A 26452-nucleotide genomic window follows, 5' to 3' on the forward strand; every position below is an offset into this window, starting at 1 on the left:
GACGCCTTTGGCCAAAGGGTTAACTAAATAACCAATTATTATTATTGAAGTATTTTACTTTATATGTTTTGTCAATTGGATGCAGCATTGGGCACCCCCTGTCTCTTGTTATATACAATTGCCACGCTCAGTAGCTCTCTGGTTGACATAAATATATATTCACTTTGTGGTGCGTGGGGGAGTTTGAGCTTGCTGGGTATCTGTGTTAACCTATGTCTCTTTGGAGGCTGTGGCACCTCCCCCCAGAGCTCACTCCTCCTCCTTCACCCTTTTAACTTGGAAGGTCATTTCACTTGCTGCAGGAACAAGACCCATTATGGTTTTTTCCCCTCTCACAGAGGTAAAAGGAAAGGTTTCACAGTGTAGTGTAGGACCTGCATTATTTTGGTTATACCTTGACGTTGGTATGCAGGCTTATGACGCCTTTGGCCAAAGGGTTAACTAAATAACCAATTATTATTATTGAAGTATTTTACTTTATATGTTTTGTCAATTGGATGCAGCATTGGGCACCCCCTGTCTCTTGTTATATACAATTGCCACGCTCAGTAGCTCTCTGGTTGACATAAATATATATTCACTTTGTGGTGCGTGGGGGAGTTTGAGCTTGCTGGGTATCTGTGTTAACCTATGTCTCTTTGGAGGCTGTGGCACCTCCCCCCAGAGCTCACTCCTCCTCCTTCACCCTTTTAACTTGGAAGGTCATTTCACTTGCTGCAGGAACAAGACCCATTATGGTTTTTTCCCCTCTCACAGAGGTAAAAGGAAAGGTTTCACAGTGTAGTGTAGGACCTGCATTATTTTGGTTATACCTTGACGTTGGTATGCAGGCTTATGACGCCTTTGGCCAAAGGGTTAACTAAATAACCAATTATTATTATTGAAGTATTTTACTTTATATGTTTTGTCAATTGGATGCAGCATTGGGCACCCCCTGTCTCTTGTTATATACAATTGCCACGCTCAGTAGCTCTCTGGTTGACATAAATATATATTCACTTTGTGGTGCGTGGGGGAGTTTGAGCTTGCTGGGTATCTGTGTTAACCTATGTCTCTTTGGAGGCTGTGGCACCTCCCCCCAGAGCTCACTCCTCCTCCTTCACCCTTTTAACTTGGAAGGTCATTTCACTTGCTGCAGGAACAAGACCCATTATGGTTTTTTCCCCTCTCACAGAGGTAAAAGGAAAGGTTTCACAGTGTAGTGTAGGACCTGCATTATTTTGGTTATACCTTGACGTTGGTATGCAGGCTTATGACGCCTTTGGCCAAAGGGTTAACTAAATAACCAATTATTATTATTGAAGTATTTTACTTTATATGTTTTGTCAATTGGATGCAGCATTGGGCACCCCCTGTCTCTTGTTATATACAATTGCCACGCTCAGTAGCTCTCTGGTTGACATAAATATATATTCACTTTGTGGTGCGTGGGGGAGTTTGAGCTTGCTGGGTATCTGTGTTAACCTATGTCTATCACTTTAAGCAGTCTCTCTTCGTGCTCTTCCAGGGTCCTTCCGAAGATAATGATGTCGTCCAGGTAGACGAGACACTCCCGAGGGTTCATGTCCCCGATAGTCTTCTCCATCAGTCTTTGGACAGTAGCAGGGGCCCCACATATACCTTGGGGCATACGTGTAAATTGGTAGAACCCCACGGGGCAGACGAAGACTGTTTTCTCCTGATCCTCTGCATTCATGGGTATCTGATAGTACCCAGATTGTAGATCGAGCACGCTGAACCATTGGCTTCCGTTCAGAGCATTCAGGATCTCTTCAATGCGAGGAAGGTTTTACTGGTCCGGTATCGTACGATTGTTCAGGAATCGATAGTCGACACACAGTCGTACGGATCCGTTCTTTTTCCTCACCACCACTATGGGAGAGGCGTAAGGGCTCCGAGACTCCGTCAAAATCCCAGCGGTCTCCATTTCTTGCAAGACGTTCCTCACATCATCCACATCCCCAGGGGCGATGCGACGAGAGCGTTCACGGAACGGAGTGGCATCACTCAGTCTAATGGCATGTTGAGCGCTGCGACCGCATCCCACATCCATCTCACTCGTGGAGAACACTGTCCGTCGTTTATTCAACTGGGTTGTCAGCCGCTCTTTCCACTCAGTGGGCAATGTCGACTCGCCGAAGTTGAAGTCCAGATTGACTAACCGCTCACCTGCTGCCGCAGCATTCACCTGGGGAGTTGTTTCCACAGGGCTAACAGGATATATGCAACCCAGACTTTGTCCTGCATCAAGGTCCATCGGGAATGGAGAGATGTTCTGCACATATACATAGGTTCGTGGAGGGATTTTAGTCGTCCACTCTCTCACTTCGGGTAGTACCCTATACCCTCTCTGAACCTCTTCATCCGGGGTACTCTCTAGAGAGAAAAGCTGATCGTTCTCATCCCACTCAGGATAACAGCACCAGACGGCCATTTGTTGCACTCCCCCTGGTAAAATGATCGTCAGCCCGCGTTGACGATTGTAGAGATCCCCGTGACGCTCTAAGGCATATACCCGGTTGCACTCCTCTCGTAGGACGGGATCTAGGAGCGAATTGGCCAGCGGCAACTCGTTGGTCTCTTTCAGGTAGGCTCTGATTACAGCTTGTACTATATCAGTATTTGTTCCCATGATGATCGGATACTTGCACTGGTCTTGGGGCTCCGGGCATATCATTGCCGCTACATGCATGGGGTGTTTCTTGCCGGTGTTCAGTTGTAGTATTTCCAGTTGAACCCTTACAATCCTGTCGATGGGGTAGTCTTCATTACTTAACCCCCTTACCTTCATATGCTCGGCCGACCTCAGGGGGCAGTGTCCAAGGTTCTGGTCATAGAACTTGCAGTATATAATGGTCACTTGGGATCCAGTGTCCAGTAGGGCAGAGGCATAGATCCCTTCCAGTACAACAGGCACGATGGCCGAGGGGCCTACTTGACTGTAAGCATCCGCTGGTAAAGCGTCATCACTGGGGCCGGATTCAGGAGGAGCATCTTCGGGTCCAGTAGGGGTTTCTGAGTAAGACTCTGTCATTTGTACGTGGCAGACCATTGACCAGGCTGAATTTCCTCTATTGGATGGTTTTTCCTCTGGGGGATCCTCCCTCTCCGGGCAGTCACTTTAAAAGTGGCCTTCTTACCGCAGTTATAGCAAACGACTTTGCAGCGTTCAGGATGACCCTTGTACGTGGAAGATGCCTTCTCGGAGGTATGGCCCTTCCCGGTAGGCGACGTGGGTGTCACCTCCTCCTCCCGGTTGGAAGATTTCTTACCCTTTGGGGTTGAGGGGACAGGGGCGTCACTCTTGAAGGTTTCCTTGGTCTTTTTGGAGTCATGAAAATGTAGCTGCACTTCATGTTTTCTGATATGACGCAACAATTCCACGTAGCTAGATGTTACAGCCGCGATCGGGGCGGCCCGCATCATTATAGCTATGGAGTGACTACGCAACGACCCCTTTAGTAGCTGTTTGAGCCGGTACCGGTCCACTTCGGCGACTGAAATGATGTTTTTGGATAGGAGGTTCCCCAGCGACAGCTGTAGTTTGTGGACGAAGGCAAACAAATCCTCCCCTTGTTTTTGACGAAGGGCCTTGAACTGTGCCATCAGCTCATCCTCATCGTCTTCTCCCGTATAGGAGCTCCTGTGCCGTAAATTCTCCTTCCACTTCACGATGCGTCCGCACCAGTTGGGAGGCCGGGGCTCTGAGACACTCCCCCAATCTCTGTCTCTTGCTGGCTTCGGAGCACGACCACTCCGCTATTACTTGGAGAGTATGTACCCGCCATGTCTCAATCCCGTCTTCTCCTGAAGGCGTCGGTAGGATTCCAGAAAAGGCTTTTAGCTTCCGGTAGTTCTGTGTTTGAGACGAGATGGTTATAGCTTCTACTAGGGAGGCTGTCATATTCAAGGAAAGACCTCCACTAAGGGGCTGACTACTAGCTCCAGTTCCAACGCTAGGCATGGTTGTGGGACTGCCTGACCGTCTATCAGGAGTAGGCGAGGTGGGTGGGCTCCCCGCCCAGCTGCTGACTCCTCCTACGCCACTCGGAGTGAAGGAGACCTTAGGGGGACCTACCCTGTGAGGAGAACTGGTTACCCGGTGGGTCGTGTTTGGCCCAGTACTAGTGGACGGTTCTTCGGGAGCCTGTGTGCCAGGATATATCATGAGACAGTCCTCTGCGGAGGGCTCTGGTAGGTTTAATACATGACCATATGTTGCTTTCGGTGGCCAGGAGGTAGGTGGTTCCCCAGCCGTCAGCATCAAGTTTATAGTCTACCACCCAGGCGGTGGCCAGTCCCGGACAATTTCTTTCTTGTGTGCGCACTGCGAATAATTCTGTGTCATTTGATACCCCCGCCACTGCAACCACGCGTCTTGGGGACATGCTGCGCGCTAAGGCCCAGCCATTTACTTCTTTCTTTGACGGCACGGACATGATGGAGTCTAAATCGGACAAGTTGATATGGAATAGAGCACCCCAGGTAGACTCTCAGCAGCACCTCCAAATGTAACGGGTATTCCCCCATCCAATAGCATATAGTTTGTGTGTGTGCGGGGAACCTAATGTTACCAGGTGTGGTGCTTTACCTGTTAGGCTCACAGGAAGCCTAAACCTCTGCCACGGGGAGCCTGGGGCACGTATAAATAATATGAGTAACCTCGTACTCGGTGCAGCGCCTCCACCTGCGATGGCTCCCACCAGAGGGAGTGGTTCATCGCAGGACAATATATATATTCCACACACAGCATGTAAAACAACCAATGACTTTACTAGTGCAAACGTACTTGTGCAAATGTCCAACAGGTGTCCCTCCCTAGAGGAGACACTAACTACTGCGTCTCGCAGGACGCGACCCCCTTTCACCGGGTGATCCCACCCCGTGTCCAGTAACCCCACACAATATGTCCCTTCAAGTGAGATAGATATGTGTGACTGCACAGCCACTAGTCCCGTGTGAGTATAGTTGGTGCACTTGGTGATGGTTACCTGCCGAGCACTCCAGTGCCCTGGCCTGCCAAGGAGCTTCACAAAGGATCTGATGACAGCTGACTACAGGAACTACCGTCCGGTGCGATCCCACCCGGATGGCTGCTACACCGACAGTGAAGGTCTGAGCCCAGACCTCTGGATGGACGCGCAGCATCCGCTGTGTCCCTAACTGACTCTGGATAATAAAGGGCAGGGTCCCTAACCTGGGGCCTGTCCCTGAAACAACACAAAGCTACTGGTGGCTCAGGGCTATCTGGGGCCTAGGGGGCTGCTGGCCTAGTGCAGGGAGTCACTGACTCCTGCACCCTACGTCCTTCCCCTAGCTGCTCCTGACTGACTAGTGGAGCCCGCGAAATGTATCTAAATCTCCTCCACAGGGAGATTCTACAGCCCTATTGGCTCCCTGGCATCATGTGGGGTCCCCTAAGGCTCATGGGAGATGTAGTCCCTGCTTAGAGCCGTCTCCCTATTGGCCAGCGTTCGTGTGTTCCTTCCTGCGCATGCGCCACTATGCAGGGCCGCCGGGACTTACTGCGCATGTGCGATCTAACGCAAGATGGCGGCGCCCTGCTCGGGAGCCGTCGGGGACCGCCGGAACGTCTAAACGCTCCCTGCACTGGCCCCCACCCTCCAGAACTGCCGACGGGTCTATCGAGTGACCCCCAGCAGTGGAGAGAGCGATGGGGGTCACGGGGCAGCAAATGATGCAGAGGGAACCTGGTTACACGTAGATACTGTCGCGGCCAAGCTGAGTCTAACACTCACCCGGCTTGTCACGTGGCTTTTTTTCGGGCTGGCGCCGAACTTGGCCGCGCGCCAGCCGGATCTTCTCCGGTCGTTCCTCTCCCCTCGCTCTCTCTTCTCTGCTTCTCTGGGTCCCCCGGGTGCCCCTCTGCCTTCCCACATCCCCCCCTTACCCCGCTCCACCTTTGGGGAGCCCTAGTCACGCGCGCCACGCACGCACGCATCAGTGACGCGCGGCACGCTGCGTGAAAAAAAAAACAAGCCGCGTCTTCGCGCGCATTTTGGTGGCGGCCGAATAAGACTCAGCTCGGCCGCCACTGTAAGGTATAATAAGTTCGAGCATTCAGTAGGTGTTAGTACTAGACAAAGGAGAAGCTTATACTCAGCACTTCTTGGATCTGATATTTCTGCGGTAATACATAATTTCAATAAACCATCATCTGTTAAAAATTGGAGGAGTTCTCAACTTGTTTTTTTTCCAACATATTGCTGACCCGATATGTCCCCATCGTTTTGCAACTCACTTTGTTCTGAAATAAAGCTTGTATAACCGAGTGTAATTACAAATTTAAGCAAACTGATTAAAGATGTGATTTTACTGTATGTTAAAAACTTGGCTTTGTGTCCGCAAACTACCTTAAGAGACTTAATTATGCCTTGTTTTTTTACATGCCAAGAAAGTGCACAGTGCACCGAATGCACCATCCAATTGAACAGGAGAACTTCTGCAAATGTTAGATAAGGGACTTCCAGCCTTTAGTGAAGAGGGGGAGGGAGGGGATCCTACTCTGAACATCTTCAGGGAGTTCCTAAATAAACAAATGTGTCCACAAGTGATATTTGTATTTGCTATGTAAAACAAACAACTTTCTGACGCTGAGTATGGTACAGTAATTGTTTTGCTATTTTTATTGGAAAACATAGTCAAAGAAGCACAGTAGCACCATATAGGGATGATAAAATAATCAGAAATGGGGCTGCATGCTAACTGGGAGAAGAGAAATGCCTTTTCAAACATTTATTTATTTAAATCTTAATTATGTATTGTACTGTAGTTTAGATTGAAAATATTTTTTTCTTTGCGGTTCAGGCACTTTTCCATGAAAAAAAGAAAGTGTGTGTGTGCCGAGCACGCGCATTTTAAGTGAACCTTATTTCGTCTTTTTTCACTGTTTTGTCCCAAAAATTGTATTTGTGATAGTAATTTTTTTAATTAAAAATAAAAACACAATTTCAGTGACAAAACACAAAGTTTGACTTGGCACACCCTGTTTTAGCTATTTGCACTTCTATATTTATACTAACTTTGAATTCCATGTGAGTGCGTGTGCGTGTGTGTGACTACGTGTGTGTTACTGTGTGTGCTACTGCGCTTTGTTTTTAAAAGTTTTTATTTTCCATTCATTTGAAAAAGTTTTCTTCAGGTCAGTGGACCCTGCAGCACAATGTATGATAGCACATACCAGTAGCACATGCCAGCAGCAGTGTGTGTGTGTGTGTGTCCGTGTCCCTGTGTGTGTGTCTCTGTCGAGAGGAGAGGAGGGGGGGGGATGCGGTGATGTGTGTGTGCGTAAATTCCACGGGGCAGGGACCTGTGCCTGCAAAATGTCTAAGCAGCCTTCAGCTAATGTTACAGTGGTGGCCGCCTTAAACCTCCTGCGGCCGTTTCCCCTCGATTTCTAAAATCGCGGGCAGATGCCGCATGTTTTCGGCCGTTTTGGGGCCGTTTTGGGCACCGCGGGCGCTTTCATTGTCTAGCGTTAGGCACTTTCTTTGTCTAGCGCTATTAGCGCTATCTGGTGAATGCGGGACGCGCGGCAAAGTCCGTGAGAAACGGAAAACATGAAAACATCCCCGAATTTTTTCGGGGATATAGGAGGTTAAAAGGGGCCGCGGCTGTATCTGTTCTGGGACAACAGTGACTTAATGATGACCTGTTTATTTTGGTAAATAGCAAAGTCCCATGGAATGAGACACATGACTGCAGTAATGAGTCCAGACAGATAAAGGGTTTATGGCAGCTAAGGGTTGGTTTGAATCAAAGAAATCAAGGGGGATGGGGTGGTAGGGGCAGTAAAAGCAACATTATAAATTGGGAAGCTATTTTATGAAGACGTTTCCCTAACGCCTTCATTTTAAGGAAATAAATAAAGCATTGTAAAATATTGTTTGAATACTATTTATTAACACACATTCACAGCTAGCTCAAACTTCTACACCGACCACATCGTTAATATATATTTATGTCAAAAAAGAGAGCTACTGAGCGTGGCAAATGTATACAACAAATGACAGGGGTGCCCAATGCTTCATCCAATTGACAAAACATATATGGTAATAAGTATAAAGTTTAAATACTTCAATAATAATAATAATTACTTGGTTATTTAGTTTAACCCTTTGGCCAAAGCGTCATAAGCCTGCATACCAAACGTCAAAGTATAACCAAAAATGCAGGTCCTACACTACACTGTGAACCCTTCCCGTTACCTCTGTATGAGGGGAAAGAACCATAGTAGGTCCTGTTCTTGCAGCAAAGTGAAAGACCTCCCAAGTTAAAAAGGTGAGGAGGGGTGAGCTCTGGGGGGAGGTGCCACCTACCTCCATACAACTGTTACCAGTCAGACATTGATTAACACACATTCCCAGCTAGCTCAAACTCCTACACCCACCACATAATCTTTATACTTATTACCATATATGTTTTGTCAATTGGATGTAGCATTGGCACCCCTGTCTTTTGTTGAATACTATTTATGTTATATATAAATAATATGCAAATGTTTTCCTGTATGTACTGTATGCCTTTATTTACATAGCGCCATTAATGTACATAGCGCTTCACAGCATTAATACACGTGACAATCATATAAATAACAAATAATATAAATAACACATAAAGGGGAGAAGCTACAGACAAAACTACCATTTAGGAAAAGGAGCCCCTGCTCCGAAGAGCTTACAATCTTATTGGTTGGTAGGAAGAACGTACAGAGGCAGCGGATTGCAGTGTCCTTGCCAGCTAAGATATTTTCTGGAATATAAAAAGATGTTTTGCCCATAAATGAGGAATAGGAAGGTAGCAGCAACGTCTTCACCTTTGCGGCATGGACTGTGCCATCCTTTGTTGATTATGGTTTACGTGCACACTTGTCTTTAGGGCCTTAAGGTGAAAATGAGTTTAATGTTTGCGTTATGGAGCAGGTAAGGTTATGTTAATAAATGCTGTGGCCATTAATATCCAAATAAGGTGTCTGTTTTATTGGGGATTTGATTGGAACTGCTGTTTTTTTATATAAGGAATCTAGTAATCAAGGTGCTTTAGCACCATTTGGAACCTAATTATTTTTAGATTTTTTTACAGTTACTAAGCAGTCTTTTTCCATAAGGTCGTTGCTGGAGAGACCTTACAGCCCATTGACTTGAATCAGCACCTAAAAAAGGATGGCTTATAGGAGAAGATGTAGATTGTAAGCACTTCGGGGAATAGATTTATTTTCCTAAAGTTTACTTTTATGTCTGAAGCACTTATACCCAATAAGTCCTGTGTATTACTACTGTTAAGAGCTATATACAGGGATGGTGCTATACAAATGAAAAAAAAATTCTCTCTGTGGGACCGAAACGTTGGCTGCGATGTAACTATTGTTATAATACAATTGTTTCTGGACTACTTTATGCAGTGTGCTGTCTCTTTTTGCTGGACTTTGGACCGGTAATTATGTCTTTTGGATTCCTATGGGATGAGCATCTGTTTTATGCCTATATACTAGCGTGCTGACTGACTTTGTGTGGATTATATATATATATATATATATATATATATATATATATATATATATATCAAAAAATAAATAGATGATACCGTTCTGTGGCTAACGAAATGCTTTTATTTGTGCGAGCTTTCGAGATACACTGATCTCTTCTTCCGGCGATGGTACAATGAATGAAGCAAGCAAAAGCTATACTATATTGCTCGCACAAATAAAAGCATTTTCGTTATCATCTATTTATTTTTTGATTATTGAAGCTCGGCTAACACGGTACTGATACCTCTACATGAATATATATATATATATATATATATATATATATATATATATATATATATATATATATATATATATATATATATATACACTGTATAAACACATGCACACACACCACTGTTGAGGAAATATAGGCCCTTATGGCCTATAGTACACTTAAAATGGTCCATATGGTTTTGTTGAACTCAGAAAGGTGTCTTATGCAATAGCATTCAGGGGTGATCTGGTGTCACAGGAGACCAATGCTTTTAACACCGAAATACCCGGATCCTTTGATTTAGCAAAGCAAGAGATAAAATAAATTGTAATTTATTTACACAATGAACATACACCGCATGGTTTACATTACAACAAAAAAAATATACTTACTAGTTACGATGATAAGTCTTGTTACAGGATGGAACTGCCTCTTGAGGGGCTGCAGGGTTTTTTATGCACTAAACAGGCCTATATTTAACCCATGCAGCCAATCTACTCCGTGGGAATAATTCCTTAATGCTATCACAGACTTGCCAGTACCTTTCAAACCTGGCAGAGGGGCCTCTGAGTCTGCTCTGGGTATGTGCCAACTTTGCACCTTGGCCGCCTAGCATATGAGGCCGTCCCCTCTACCCGGCACCATTCAGTCTGCAGTCATTTGCCAGGATGGCTTATTGAAATTCTCTTCCTTCACCTCTTCTTGCTAACATAGGGTCTAACACTTCCATACTGTACATGGTTAACACCTTCATATCCTGGATGGCCTTTGAAGTCCACGTTATGTATGCATTGCTCACCTCACAGGAATCTCCTGCTATACACGTCTAAGCACAGTACATACAACTTGAGTGTTATGTCCTGTTCTGGACGCCTGAAGGAAAATCCCCTTATGTCTAAAACAGTTAAACTAGGGGAACTTTAATTCATCAATTTTTTATAAGGCTTTATAAAAATTGCGTGATAACCTTTTTAATGGTTTTACCTTACTAGCACTCACAGCAAAATTAAGCTTGCTAGAACATTCCTAGCAGAAGTTAGCTACAAGCTATTTGCTGGGCTGCGGGCTTTTAAAACCCTTTTTCCTTTGCGCTTTTTACAGGGAAACAGGGACACAATAACACATACATTTAAAACATGATATGATTCTCGCCACCTTATCCCTGGTGGGAGACTCACAGACATTTTTTAAATACAATTACAGCATTACAGACATCACTGAGTCTCAGAACTGACACTCTACACTTTAACTTAAAACACCTATAACTCTCTTCACCTTATACTTGGTGAGAGATGTACTGAACACCACACTGGGCTCTGGGATTTGGGCACACAATGGACCTGTAATGTAATTCACTCCCACGACCACTTACTGTCCGGGTCTGTGCTGAAGCAGGGAGATTTGGCGTTGAGCTGCAAACTGCTTTCTAGGGAGGATTTTATCCGGTTGTCTGTGTTCCTCATGTCCTCAGGAATCTAGGGGGATTCCTGATTACGTGTTTCGGGGTAACCCGCAACACTGGCCACCTTCTACCCAAACACACTCGGACAACATTTTACCGTAAATCACCCCTGAAACTCACGCTGTGCACATCTCCACTGGTTGGCACTCCTGGACCAGTTAAACCACACATACATCTTTATTATACATGCAGTTACATGCCATGATTGGGTTGAAGAGCCGACACTCACAATTCCCCAATATGGCTTTATTAATGGCCTGGGTACCTGTAAGAGGACGTATGCAGAGGTATGCAATGGAGACTTTTTAAGGTGAAATTAAATAAGGCTTTTATTGTGCCTGTTTCTTTAACACAAGGAAATCATCCAAGCGTATGCAAAATAAGGGGTCAAACAAAGCTTCTGTTCCACTTGGGAGTATTTCTAGTGAAACCTATGCAGTCCACAACTCCCTTTAGATTAGCATATCTGTTCCTGGGTTGCTGCCTTTCCCTCAGGCTATATCAGCATTCAGGTTTAGAGGTGCTTTCCCCTGTGTCTTGCTGGCAGCGTGCAGGCTCAAGACTTCTGTTCCTATGGTCAGTCCCACAATTTGTGAGACTCAGGAAATCTCACTTCCAGTCTCAAAGACAGGCTTTTCTAAGAAACCTAATCAGCCAGGTGGTGTTGGTTAATTGACTACCAGCAGTTAACCACCACACTGCTGGATTAGAGGCACATTTCCTGAACAGGGATAAATCCCCAGTTACAGTACCCCTTTAACGTCACAGCTGGTCTGGGGGGTAGGAGGGTAATTGATCCCGGGGCGGGTTCATAGCCAGGACTTTACCTTAGGGAAGGCATTTTGGGATGGTGGTGGGGCACTATTGGCAAGCCACCACAATTAACATAGCGTGACTCAGACATGACCTGGCATTGAAATAATATAAGTGTATTTGTGGATGAAAAGGCTGAGCACAGCAAAAATTGAAGGACTGGAGGCAGCGAAACATACAGATTATTTAATGGGCATAACTGCCCAAAAGAACAACATGATATGTCATCTGACGCATTTCTCGCTGTGAAGACAGCTTCCCGGCGAGAAATGCATCAGAGGACTTATCGTGTTGTTCTTTTTGGCTGTTATGCTCATTAAATAATCAGTAGTTTTACCTTCCTCCAGCCCTTCGTTCTTTGCTGTGCTCAGCCTTTTCCTTCCACAACTACACTCGTACATCCAATCGGGATTGACACACGCTCACTGGAACCAGGCTGCATCATCTGCACTGTGAGTAACTGCTACAAACTCTTGCTAACAGCTGAACTGTTTATTCTTTAGCCAGTGTGGTCACAGTACTTCAACTCACCAAGTGCGGAACAGCAGGAGGGGACTCACGCACCCAACGCAGGGGCGCCGTCAGTGCGGGGTTCGTTCTTGAGCACTGCAGGTCACCATCCCCCTCTGTCAACATTCACACAGGGCATCAGGTGAGGTGGTTACCGCATTATTCCACATACAACTGGGCCACTTTTTTTCTATTACATTGCACCAATGGTCTTATTATACTCTGCATCAGTGTATAGTTTTCTGAAACCGAAAACAAGAGGAATGGAAAAAGTGCAATAGTGCTGATAGTACTGAATAAAAAGGTACTTTATGTCTAAAAAAAAATCATTAAAGTGTACACTCACACTTTTTACAATTTAAAACAGCATTTTCAGATATCTAATCTTAATTTAGAAATGCAGAGGGTCTGCAGTCTCACCACCGCCAACCCCTGCCTAGGGTATCCAGGTGTTCAGTATTGAACCGGACTGTCCTGTTTTTGAATACACTGTCCAGTAAAAAAATTAGAGGTAATACTGGACATGTATGTGTACCTCTTGGGACATAGTAACCCTGGTATAGTCAGGGGTCCCTAGTTTAATGGGAGTCCCCCCCCAGTATATGCCAAGAACCATGGTCCCGGTATAGGGGTTCGGACTGTCTCCAACCAGCCATGAGGTTGTGAGAGTGAAATTATTTCTAAGTCCAACTTCGGTACATTAGAAGCAACTCTAAAACTTAACCTAAGCGTTTTTTGAAGCTACTTTTTAGCTAACTTCTTTTAGGAAGGTCTAGGAGCTCTGAAAATGAATGTGCACGTCTTTTCAGTAGATCCTAGGGGACGAGGGAGTTTCATGATATTTTTATTAACATGGTGTATGAGTATATATGTTTTATGCACTGTATATGAGCTAGGGATTTCCTGTACTTGAAAGCCACAGAGATTGCCAATGTGTGAAAGCCATTTGGGTGGAGGAGTTAGACTTACGTACCCTCGTCCTGGGCTATCAGGCGACCATTTGCCCAGCCAAGACCTTGAGACACCTAGCTCCACAGGTGCCTTCTGACTCACAGGTGGCAGAGGTGCCAAGTTGGCACATAACATTGTCAGATTTCGAATCCATCCTTGCCCGGCTTCAGGAGACTGTCAGATCGCTGATTGGCTGGTACACATTCTCCCAAGCTCGAATTGGCTGGAATATTTCATGAATGGGACTGAAGAAACATACAAACCGGCGCCTTAAAGACAATGTCCAAATAAATGTCCAAATAGACTGATGAATATGACCATGTGGAATCCTTGTAGGGGTATGGACCTTATAGATCTAAAGCCAGCTTGGAACTTCAATAGATGTTACCACGTACATGTAAAATCAAGCACAAAAAATAATCATAGTGTATACTGCTACCAATATATAACAATCCACAGACTAACACACAAAACACTTAGCAAACACTTAACATATACCATACAAACAAACACAGGTTAATAGGAACAATTATAGAACCAATGCTGTATGGTGCTCTAAAACAAAAAGCTGTAATTTATTGTCGCTGTATAAGCAAAGTGGTATATAGAATACCCCTCCAATAGCCAGTGAATATATATGCTCCTTTAAAATATTGTTTTTTGAAGAATACAACAATTATATATGTTCTAAAAGTGTTATTAATTATTGTGTATATTATTGTTGATTTTGATATGTTGATTAAGTACACGATATGTTATAGTAACTACTATTCTTAAAGGATTGATGATTCTTAACAAGTACAAACATACTTACCTTATTGTAGTAGGATATATATATATCCCATACCTAAGGAGTTTTTATTTCACTTTATGTTTTTATGAGTTTTTAGATGTATGTTAGATTTAGTCTGTATGTCCTTAGTTTACTTAGGTCCAAAATGTTAGTGTTCATGACGAATAAAGTTTTTTTTTTTTTTTGGTGTGAATGATCCTAACGCGCTGATGTCAAACGCCCCACGTCATTTGACACACCCGGAAGTGGCGGAGATTGGCCTCGGCAGCGCCAGGATCCTGTATTTAACACACTCCGGTAGGTAAGTTTTTATTCACCTTGATAAAGGGCTTTCTAGTCCGAAACGCGTTGGTGTGCTGTTTGTTACTATGATCCAATAAAAAAAATTATTTTCATTGTGGGAATGCACCCTTGTTCTTTGGCAAACTAGCACTGGGTGTAGTGCTCTGTCTTTTTCTCTCCTTCCTGCTAATAGGAATAATGAAACTGATTTAATAAAATATAATATTAATAAAAAGCAATGAATAAAAAGGAGAAGGCTTCTTGTAGGCGATCTTGTGGTAAAACCACAATCCTACTTACAGCACAGCAATGATAATAAGGTAAAAGAGCAGTAAAAGAGCAGTATAATAAGGTAAAAGAGCAGTAGCTGTTTTGTGATTGCTGGACTAGCAGCATTGTGGTAGTCCAGCAATCACAAAACAGCTACTGCTCTTTTCTCCGTCACCAGGGAGGGGGGGTTCTGCAGCACGTCCCACTGACCGGTACACTTCTGTGTGGTGGGGCAGTTGTTAGCGGTTGTTAGCTTTAAAGCTGGATATTTCCACACACCTGAAGGGCAGCGCATGTGTATCTACAAAGTCGCCACGACCTCTGACCCTACACGTTTTGTTTCGTCACTTCTTCATGGGTATAACATGATGAGCAAGGAGTAAACTCATATAATCCTCCAGTGGCTGTGATTGGTTGAGCCAATCAGGGATCAGTTATATTGCTCATTAGCATATATAAACAAAAACAGAACATAACAGCTAAACATAAAAGCACAACATATAGCAGTAGAACAACAATGAATTATATATATACACAACTCACAACTCATAATCTCATAATCTAAATGAAGAAAGGAATATATATCATTGAACTCTGTAGCCAGGAACCGGGACGTCTGACTCCAGCGGGCCGCTGTACAACAGCTGTGGGCGAAGTCTTGGAAGTACCGGCAACAACAGCCATGAGGATTGGATGATCGAGGCTGCCGGAGTGGAGCATATAACGATAGATGAGTTTGCTGAGCTTTTCGGATGATCCGGAGAGGTATGAGTGTTCCCTTATAAACACTCAATGCGTCAACGGACTTGGAGAATGTGAGGGTACTTTTTGATTCTCTCCCAGCCTTGCTTTCATGTGCGGTACAATGTTATTATGCCATGTCTTCTCTTATACTGTACACATTTTAATGGGAGTAAAGGCGTGCAAAAGCTTAGCATGGTTTTGTTAATCAGGGACAAAAGTAGCTTACTCTTTTTTTTAAAACCAATACGGTTACCAGCACGGACACAACCAGGGTGAGCAGCGGGCCAAATGTCCTTGACCAGGTCATAAAGAGGGGCCCTTTTTCAGATGGGTCTACCAAGCTCAGCAGGTGGAACCACCAGACTGAACATTGACAGCACCAGCCCATGAGTAAACAGCCTGGGGCCCAAGTGTAGACTTCTGTCCTGGGACCTGGGAATTCTGGTACTGTAGCACCTTTGAATGAAGATAACTTGAGGGTTCTTCATAAATTGAGTTTTTACACAAGCTCTTGAGTAAGTTCTTATGGCATATCACTTTATTACATGTTGGTCACCATACAGTGATAAGAGATAACAACTACAACATGTTTCAGTAGGAAAGCAACATCCATCATTATTGTATGTATGTATGTATGTATGCATGTGTGATGGATTGGATAAAATGCCTATTTCTTCATCTGTAATACTTTGCTATGATTCCTTACTCAAAATGGCTACCGCAGTTACCCCTCCCTTCAAGTAAGGAAGATGGCACCGAGGAATTCCCCTCAAATGCTGATGTGTCCAAAAAACCTGCAATAACAGGACCATAAACTGCAACAACAAGACCATACAAGGAAAAGACCCAACAAGAACCCATGAGATACTGACATGTGTATTTACACACAACCTTTAGACCTGAGAGAGCTCCTTTTGCATACAATCCCCCACTGCAGCCTCTATATATGAATGTGGTCTGTAGGAATAAAGTCAGACATTATCATACTGAACGTGTGTCAGCGTGATTTTTTCTCAGTGCACGCATTACCTACGTAGGAAAATAATCTGGACGGGGACAGATACTCTGTAGATGTTTTCATCTGATCAGAATTATCCAAATCAGCTGGCGCCCAACGTGGGGCCCTGGGTTGTGAACCAACAGACAGCCGTGCACAGAGGGACCGTGGTGGACCAAATGCGGACGCGGCAGGAGACTGATCACCTCTGGAGTACAGTAAGATAACATTTATTATCTACCGATACGCACTGTCTCCGCTGTTGGTCTATTTCTGTGTCTCATACGGCTCTCCGAAGGTCACCTAAAGACAGGTAGATATCTTGCCCAGAGCCCGGTTTAAACTCAAACCTGTTACCTAGACTATCTGTCACCCGGTATACGTTTACATGTTGTATATGTTAGTCAGTGCCGCAAGTGGGAGCCCAAAGTGGAGTGGGATTTTTGCCGGCTGACTAGGAGTCTTGACATTGTACGTTGCAAACTTGGTGGAAGGAGGGGTAAAGGGGGAGTAAGGTATAGTCGGTTCAGAGAGGAAACACGGGAATCCCGGTAGTGACTGTGCGGTTTGGCGCATTGCAAGGGAAGGAGTGTTGCGCGTTACGGTTTTGTAGCAGCGCGGAATCCTGCCGATTGATCCCTGAACAACCTTTCCCTCTCTCGTAATCAAGTTGTATGTTATGTCCAAAATGTGTTTGTGTATTAGTGTTGAGAATTCATGAGGACGGGTGGGGATTGTTGAGAGTAGAAGAGATAGCCCATAGGTGCTTGGGAGATAACCCCATGACGTTAAACTGCCCGAACTCCTGTTTTTTCCGCGTTAACGTACGCTTTGCAGTAAGAAAGAAAGAAAGTGAATAGGAAAGAAATAGGCAAGTGAATTTGCTGATAGATAATCAAGGCATATGATTGTGTTGTGAAAGTAAGTATTCAGGGTTATTTTTATGAAAGGTTTATATGCAGGAATTGGGATACAATTAGATACTGTGTATATTATTTGGAAGGGAAATAAAGTGTTATAAGTGAAGGGAAAGAAGAAAAAGAGGGAAAAAAAAAAAAAAAAGCAGGGCATTTTTGCTAGTAATTGCAGTATAGAGAGAAAAAAAAAAAAAAAGGTGCAGTTTTAACATTTGAGCACAGGCAAGTAAGACAGGGAAAGGAGTCTTAGCCTGCCACCTAGTGGCGGAAAGAGAGAGAACAGAACGAAAATGAATGGGAGCAGCTTTCCCGGTAACTGGTAAAGATTTATTTATTTTTGAAAGGTTTATTCGTACTGGCCACACGAATGGGTCTTTTAAAACCAGAAAATATTCTTTTTCCTTCTGTTCTAAAGGCAACTAGAAAGAGGGGTCTTTTTCTGTGGGAGGGAGAAGTTCAGTGAGCACCGTCTTGTGTGTTTTTTGAATCCCACAGGGAAACATACCTTACGTTAGTATGAGTCAAAATAATTCTGTTGAGGGACAGAAGTGTCCCGCTGCATTTATTTTATCATTGCCAGGACAGAAGTTAATATAATAACAAGTGAAAAAACAAAGCCAGTAGGCTGTTTAAAGTATGTAGTATTACTGCAGCAGAAGGCAGGTTACAACCAGAAATGTGTCGAAAGATATTGAAAGAAAAGAGAGGAATTTTGAATGATAACAACCTGCTGAAGATAGCAGAAGCCTGGTTTAATGTTACCAAGGCTGTCCAGAGAAAAATGGACCAAGCAGGAGATAGAAAAGGGAGGGAAGATTGTTTTAATTGTGGTGTGACTGATTTATCTATACTCACTCCTTTGTTACCTTCGCTCCCAGCTCCAGCAGCACCCCCACCTATACAACCCACTACCCCGCCCACAGATGACAAACCAACCTTGACTGTTCATGCAGCAGAACTATATCCTGTGATGCAGGCAGACGGTTCCTATTACACCCCGACTGCGCCCCTAATGCCCCTGATGCCAGCCCTTTCACCCCAAACAATCACTGCCCCAGCGGTAGGGATTCAAGTCTACCCTGACACAACAATAGCACACAGACCCAGCAGCAGTGTCCACTACAGTGCGCCCTATAGTTTTGACTCAGATAGTGAGTCACAGGCCGCTGCACAGGAGGCAAACATGACCTGGAATATTAACCCCAGACAGCCCCCAGTACCCGACCGCTGCCCAAGGTTATATGGGCAGACGCCCAAGCAGGTAGAAGGCGCCCCAATAATGTATGTCACCTCACCCCCTTCCTGGTAGACACAGGTGCAGCCAGGAGCGTAATTAGAGCTGCAGACATACCTGACCCTTCCTATTTGTCTGATATTGATGTTTCATGTGTGGGGGTAGATGGCACACCGCGCTCTAGCCCATTAACACGACCCCTGCAGATAGGTCCCTACCCTGAACTATTTGCACGATTTGTAGTTTCCTCTACTTGCCCGCTTAATCTGTTTGGCGCTGATGTTTTATCCAGGTTACAGGCCTCCATAATATTCTCCGAGGACGGCACCATTGATGTAACCTCCCCGCTCTGGGAGTCAGATGTCTCTGCCCTTTGTTCCCTTCCAATACTTTTGGCATTAGCGGACAAACTCTCAGCTGCCAGTATACCACCCGCTGTCATGGATAGGATCCCGTCCAAATTATGGTCCACAGGCCCTGAGGATATCGGGCACCTAAGGGTACCACCCATTGTTGTACAGCTCAAACAAGGGGCCCCGCTTCCCCGTAAACTGCAATACCCCTCTTTTCCCTGTAAAGAAACGCACCGCGAAGGGTGAACCTGATAAGTATAGAATGGTTCAAGATCTTCGAGCAGTAAATGATGCAACCATTGTACGATGTCTTAATAACAAATCCCTTTCAGATGACCCCAGAGGCTTCCAAGAATTTCACTGTTCTCAAACAGGTAATATCCTCTGCCCCTGCCTTGGGCCTCCCAGACTATGATTTACCCTTTATGCTTTTCGTATCAGAATGAAATGGACATGCAACTGGAGTGTTAACACAGCCACACGCTGGCCGATGTCGACCTATTGGTTATTACTCCAGCCGTCTCGATGCTGTGGCTTGTGGTGGACCGTCCTGTCTTTGTGCTGTCTTTGCTGCTCAAGCACTGCTGGATAAAACTTCGGATATCGTTCTAGGGCATGACCTCATTCTCCTGGCACCACATGACATTGCTGCTATTCTCAATCAGACACCTCAGGTTACAATGCTCGCTTCTCATTCCAGACAATTTCACCCTTCTCCGGTGCCAAGTGCTTAACCCCTCCACTCTTCTTCCACTTCCCGAGGGGGGAGATGTGCAGGGACACGAACAAGAATAAAGCACAGCTGGAGTCGACCTACCCCATGATTGCTTCGAACTCATGAAGCTAGAAACAGCTCATCTGCCCACGGTGAGTGAAACGCCGATACAGAACCCAGATCTAATCCTGTTTGTGGATGGTTCTCGATATGCTGATCAACAAGGCACCTACCATATGGGTTATGCGGTCACCACAGACTCTGTGGTCCTACTGGCAAGCACACTACCGTCAACAGCATCTGCACAAGAAGCCGAACTACAAACCCTCACTGCAGCGTGTAAACTGGCAGAAGGACAAACGGCGAATATCTACACTGACTCTAGATATGCCTTTGGTGTAGCACACGATTTTGGCGTCATTTGGTAAACCAGGGGATTTCTGACAGCAGCAGGAACACCAGTGAAACACAGCTCAGCCATACAAGCTCTGATGGACGCCCTACTCCTTCCAAGCCATGTGGCCATCCTGAAGGTAAAGCCCATGGGAAACTGAACACAGAAGAAGCCAGAGGAAACCATCTGGCGGATGCTGCGGCTAAACAAGCTGCCAGCGGGATACGAGAAGTGGAAGATCGAGTGGACACGACAAGGATGGTTCCGTTAATGCAGAACCTCCCATTAAATCGAGAATATCTGAAGAAGTTGCAAGAATCTGCAACAAAGGAAGAAAAGGAAAGCTGGAAGAAAAGAGGTGCATCGCTCCAAGAAGGAATTTATGAATACAAAAAGAAACGTTGTCTGCCACGGGCACTGTATCCTGCTGTGGTACAATGGGCACATGGAGCAGCACATCTCTCGAAGACTCTTATGAATGCACTGATCGACAAATACTATGTGGCGCCTGGAATTACCCCAATGACTAGTAATTTCTGCAAATCATGTACAATTTGTGCAAAGTGTAACCCAGGACGTGTGGAAAAACCACCGCAGAAACACCTTGCAAGGCCCCGCTTTCACTGCTACGTTAGCTAAAGAAATTTGGTCCGCGCTAGGGACCACCCTTGCTTTCCACACCCCATATCATCCCCAGAGTAGCGGAAAGGTAGAAAGAATGAATGGCACACTGAAAACTAGAATGTTGAAAATGGCCCAGGAAACAAATATGCCCTGGCCAGATAGTCTACCCATTGCTTTGTTCAGTGTTCGATACACCCCACGAGGGGAACATGCTCTATCCCCATTTGAGATACTGTTTGGTACTGCCCCCAAACTTGGTTGTTACTACCCACAGCAGTTACAGATGCAGTCTGATGTTTTGACGAAATATGTAACTGCCCTAGCGCAAGAACTAACCAATATACATGGTCGAGTGTTTTCTTCTATTCCAGATCCAGATCTAGATACCGGGAGTCATAGACTCGTGCCCGGAGACTGGGTGCTTGTGAAGAGATTTGTAAGGAAGCACTCCCTAGAGCCCAGATATGATGGTCCTTTCCAAGTTCTGTTGACCACAGCGACATCAGTCAAGCTAGCTGGCAAGAACACCTGGATACACGCCTCTCATTGCAAGAAGGTTCCAGCTCCCAACGAGGACACCTCAGAAGGAAAATGATGCTATATATCTTTTGCTTGTTGGGTCTAGGGGGGGGCACAAGAGATTGCTATCACCCAACATGAAGGGGTAGTCACGTTTTGGTATAATTCATCCAATACTCATGTAGCTACCTCCTCCTTTGATTATTGTAATATTGTCAGCTGCCCCTCAACACATTGGCAATGTGTTCTATACAGCAATTCCGGTTCCAGGTCCACTTATATATGCGTAACGGATTCCTACTGGGGACAGAAATGTGATTACTGGGGAGCAGTAGGGTGGAACACGGGAACAGATTGGGGATACCGACCACAAAATGGTCTAGCAAGGAAAGACGGGATAGCAAAAGATTCTTGCCCAAATAGGCATCGCAATAGTTATTATTTTTGTTTTGTTTGTGATTATTGTCTGCTATGTTCTCCCATGTTTTAAAAAGATCATGACCAAAGCTGTTGACAATAGCACTCCTACCCTTTTTCTGCAGTCAGATAATGATACTCCACTCTTGGAAGATGGTCCATTTACTCCGTTACAGTCCCTCCCAGTTAAGTACAATAGTATAAATCCATAGGGACAGCATCTGACTTCCTTATGTGCAAAGTCTGTGGCAAGGGGGGTCATGGACAAGCCATGACTCGTCAAACGTACAGCACAAAAAAGTTCCCAGGCACATCTGGACAGATGAGTTAGTATACATCTAGGGACAGACTCAGAAATAGACATTTCAAGGGGGGACTGTGATGGATTGGATAAAATGCCTATTTCTTCATCTGTAATACTTTGCTATGATTCCTTACTCAAAATGGCTACCGCAGTTACCCCTCCCTTCAAGTAAGGAAGATGGCACCGAGGAATTCCCCTCAAATGCTGATGTGTCCAAAAAACCTGCAATAACAGGACCATAAACTGCAACAACAAGACCATACAAGGAAAAGACCCAACAAGAACCCATGAGATACTGACATGTGTATTTACACACAACCTTTAGACCTGAGAGAGCTCCTTTTGCATACAATCCCCCACTGCAGCCTCTATATATGAATGTGGTCTGTAGGAATAAAGTCAGACATTATCATACTGAACGTGTGTCAGCGTGATTTTTTCTCAGTGCACGCATTACCTACGTAGGAAAATAATCTGGACGGGGACAGATACTCTGTAGATGTTTTCATCTGATCAGAATTATCCAAATCACATGTATGTATGTATGTATAATTGTATTTATAAAGCACCCGTGTATGAAGCGCTTTACAAAATGACAATACAGGGAAAATGAGCTGCCCTGTGGCCTGGGCCAAACGTTCCATTCTTTAAAGAGGGTTGTAACGAGAGTAGCAAGTGAAAGTAATGGTAATACCTGTTTTAGAGGTAAAGGTAGAACATCTCCATCTCCCACTGACTCACATAGGGGAGAAGGACACTTTTACCCGAGACAGTTGGAAAAGGAAACAGTGTCACGAAGTCTCCCTGTTAGGCAGGGAGGGATGGCCAGTATGTGTGCAGTTGTTGCTTTAAAAAGCGGTACTGTGCATTATGTAACCTTTTAAATATTGTAGCAGTTATATAGCTCTGTTTAACCTTTTTGTTTAAAATCCCAGAGCACCACTACTATCTTTTTTTCATACTTATTTTGAGGGAAAGGGAATTTATTTTAACATCATAAATATTAATGGTCAACAGGGATTTGTCCAAAAGGTTTAAAATAGCTGGCAATCAGGCTCTGTGACACTACTTTTTCAGGCATTTTGTTTATTATTAATATTAATAGCCTATAGACTTGAAATGTGCAGTTTGCAGAATTGTGTAAAGATATGTTACAGCAACGAATGTCACGGAAATGGCAAATTCCCATACAGAAGTAAATGATATTAGGTCATATGACCCCTTTATACAGTACAGGCATACCCCAGTTTAAGGACACTCACTTTAAGTACACTCGCGAGTAAGGACATATCGCCCAATAGGCAAACGGGAGCTCACGCATGCACCTGTTAGCACGTCCTGAACAGCAATACCAGCTCCCTACCTGTACCGAAGCTGTGCGCAAGCGGGGAGACTATAGAGCCTGTTACACATGCGTTATTTACATCAGTTATGCATGTATATAACGATTGTAGTACAGTACATGCATCGATTACTGGAAAAAGTGTAGTGCTTCACTTTAAGTACATTTTCGCTTTACATACATGCTCCGGTCCCATTGCGTACGTTAATGTGGGGTATGCCTGTATATTGTCATCTGCGCAAAAGGTGCAAACTGTTACGATAATCTGGCAAAAAATATTGCAAGAGTTATTTTGTACAACTCTAGTATAGACCAGTTCAACGTTTTAGTACTCTTATAATTCCTGTAAAGTGTAAATTCATTGTAGGTTGTGATACTTTATAGTAGTATACACTTGAGGTTTGCAAGGCTCTGTACACATAAAGAAGAGACCTATGAGGTTTGCTAAAACTCTGTTTATATGTTTATCTTTATAGCACAAAAAAAGACAAAAAGGTCTCAATGATGAGCACTCAAAATCTCCCCAGAAAATGTAACAAACTTTAGTGTCATCAATTATAACATGCTGTTATAATTGATGACATTAAAGTTTGTTACATTTTCTGGGGAGATTTTGAGTGCTCCTCATTGAGACCTTTTTTACTTTATTGTGCTACAGTATATAACCTTATTGTCTCAGAGCACCGACCATTCTCTCGACTTTAGAGTATATCTCATGGTCTTATAAATACCCTATTAATTAGAGGGTGTATGCAGTCTCTACCTGTTTGTGTGTATGTATATCTTTATTTATAAAGCGCCAAAAGTGTTCTCAGCTCTTCACAAAGAGTACAGTACAGGGACTACACGTTAAGACGAGACTTGCCAGGTTCGCAAAGCTCTGTACACATTATTATATCTATGAAGTGTTGGTTCTCTAAACCAGGGGTGCCCAACTCCAGTCCTCTAGCCCCCCCAACATGTCAGGTTTTCAGGATATCCAAGCTTCAGCACAGGTGACTGAATCTCTGCTTCAGCACACGTGGCTCAATCAGAGGCTCAGCCTTTGACTGAGCCACTTTGGCTGAAGCTGAGAAAACCTGACATGGTGGGATGGTGGGGGGCTTGATGATTTGGAGTTGAGCACCCTTGCCCTAAACGGTTTCACAACCTTCGAGGAGTCTACATGCATGGAGCAGGAAACAGCAGAGACGTTTGCTCTGTAGCCTTTTGTCAGCAGTGCTGTTTCCTACTCCATGCATGCAGCCTTGTGTCTGCACTGAAACCCTCCAGCAAACTTACCCTTAAAAATGTCTTCACCATATCCTTTGTATCCAGCTGCAGGAAGTTTCCCAGGAGAGGAAGAGGGGTTGGACCAGGCGGCATGTTCAATCTTGACTTTACATTCCTCCATGCAAACAGGGACACAAGGCATGTAACACAGAACAGCAAGAGAAGCGTCCCAGCTCCTGGCAGCTCCATTGTTGTTATGATTTGTGCCTGCCCTTTCTCTCTAGGAGGCTAACTGAAGGTTCAATGTTCAGACTTGTAAACAACAGGTGTGTGTGTGTGTGTGTGTGTGTGTGTGTGTGTGTGTGTGTGTGTGTGTGTGTGTGTGTGTGTGTGTGTGTGTGTGTGTGTGTGTGTGTGTGTGTGTGTGTGTGTGTGTGTGTGTGTGTGTGTGTGTGTGTGTGTGTGTGTGTGTGGTCTGCAAACTTTCAAGGAAAAAGAGCCATTTTATGAAAAATGTTTTTGTCCAAAATATTCAGAGAGCAGCAACACATACATGAATATTACACCCCCACAAACACCTAACATATGACAAACTTACTTTAATTAGAATTAGGGAATGGAAAATATTTGTGGGGGAATAAAATGCCCCCCCCCCCAACAAATACATGCACACACTACTCCCCCCCACGGTGTGACCCCACCATGGGGTGACAGCATTTAGCGCGCTCGCTATCCGCCAGGCAGCTTCTCTGCAAAGAACAAAAAAACCTCCCCCCTCTCCTGATTGGCTGGCCCATGCTGGCACTTCCCCCCCTGATTGGCTGCCCGTGCTGGCGCGCTGCCAGGATTTTTTTTTTTTGACCTGCAGCAAGCTCTATACGAGCTGGCAAAGCGAGGCCCGCCTTTCCTGCAAGGAGCAAGTGGTACGTACTGCTCCATACCTCCTTTGCTTCATGCCCACTTGCTCCGATTTCCCCCCACCCTGCTCTGATTTCCCCCCACCCTACTCCGATTTCCCCCCACCCTACTCCGATTTCCCCCCCCGCTCTGATTTCCCCCCCCGCTCCGATTTCCCCCCGCTCCGATTTCCCCCCCACTCCGATTTCCCCCCGTTCCGATTCCCCCCTATTCCAATTCCCCCCCTTGCTCTGATTTTCCCCCGCTCTGTTTTCACCTGTGTGTATGAGAGTGTGAGTGTGAGTTTGAGAGTTTGTGAGTCTGAGTGTGTGTGTGTGTGAGAGAGAGTTTCTGAATGTGAGTGTATGTGTGTCTGAGTGAGAGTGTGTGTGTGTGTGTGAGAGAGTCTGTGTGAGAGTGTGTTTGTGTCTGAATGTGAGTGTGTGGGAGAGAGTGTCTGAGTGTTTATGTCTGAATGTGAGAGTGTGTGAGTGTGTGTGTCCTGAGAGAGTGTTTGTGTGTGTGTGCCTGGGAGAGTGTGTGTCTTAGTGGGTGTGTCTGAATGTCAGAGAGTGTCTGAGTGTGTGTGTGAGTTTGTCTGAGTGTGTGGGAGTGTGTGAGTGAATGTGTGAAAGTGTCTGACTTTGTGTGTGTGTGAGAGTTTGTGAGAGTGTGTGAGTGTGTGTGTTAGTGTGATAATGGGTGAGTGAGAGTATATGTGTGAGTGCATGAGAGCAGTGAGTGTGTGTGTGAGAGTGTGTGTGTGTCAGAGTGTGTGTGTGTGTGAGAGTGTGAGTGAGAGTGTGTGAGTGTGTGTGTGAGAGTGTGTGAGTGAGAGTGTGTGTGTGTGCATGAGTCTGCAAATGAATACAGACACCAACCCACAGTCAGTCATAGTCACCCACCCAAGTTTCAGTCAAGTGTGTCAGTCATTCACC

The 26452-nt window shown here is 44.8% G+C and overlaps 1 protein-coding gene and 2 long non-coding RNA genes across 5 annotated transcripts in view; 2 read left to right on the forward strand and 1 right to left on the reverse strand.

Annotated features, from left to right (window-relative positions):
* LOC142484954 (cytochrome P450 2C18-like) overlaps positions 1–24929 on the reverse strand; it is a 75755-nt gene extending 50826 nt beyond the window's left edge. Inside the window, exon 1 of the mRNA XM_075584206.1 lies at positions 24687–24929. Within this exon, the coding sequence (XP_075440321.1) occupies positions 24687–24866 (180 nt within the window). The 5' untranslated portion in view covers positions 24867–24929. The remainder of the gene's footprint in view (positions 1–24686) is intronic.
* LOC142484957 (uncharacterized) lies at positions 6572–16575 on the forward strand. 3 transcript variants are annotated; one of them, XR_012798314.1, is made up of 4 exons: positions 6572–6623; positions 12543–14594; positions 15446–15660; positions 16314–16575. It is a non-coding gene; the product is annotated as an uncharacterized LOC142484957 (long non-coding RNA). The 3 variants fall into 3 exon arrangements; XR_012798312.1 differs by having other exon boundaries at positions 15446–16575; XR_012798313.1 differs by having other exon boundaries at positions 12543–14590; positions 15446–16575.
* A 584-nt stretch (positions 24930–25513) lies between the features above and the next one.
* Positions 25514–26452, forward strand: part of LOC142484958 (uncharacterized) — a 49799-nt gene continuing 48860 nt past the window's right edge. Inside the window, exon 1 of the long non-coding RNA XR_012798315.1 lies at positions 25514–25540. This is a non-coding gene — a long non-coding RNA (uncharacterized LOC142484958). The remainder of the gene's footprint in view (positions 25541–26452) is intronic.

The sequence above is a fragment of the Ascaphus truei genome, unplaced genomic scaffold, assembly GCF_040206685.1.
Source record: "Ascaphus truei isolate aAscTru1 unplaced genomic scaffold, aAscTru1.hap1 HAP1_SCAFFOLD_481, whole genome shotgun sequence".
NCBI lineage: Eukaryota > Metazoa > Chordata > Amphibia > Anura > Ascaphidae > Ascaphus > Ascaphus truei.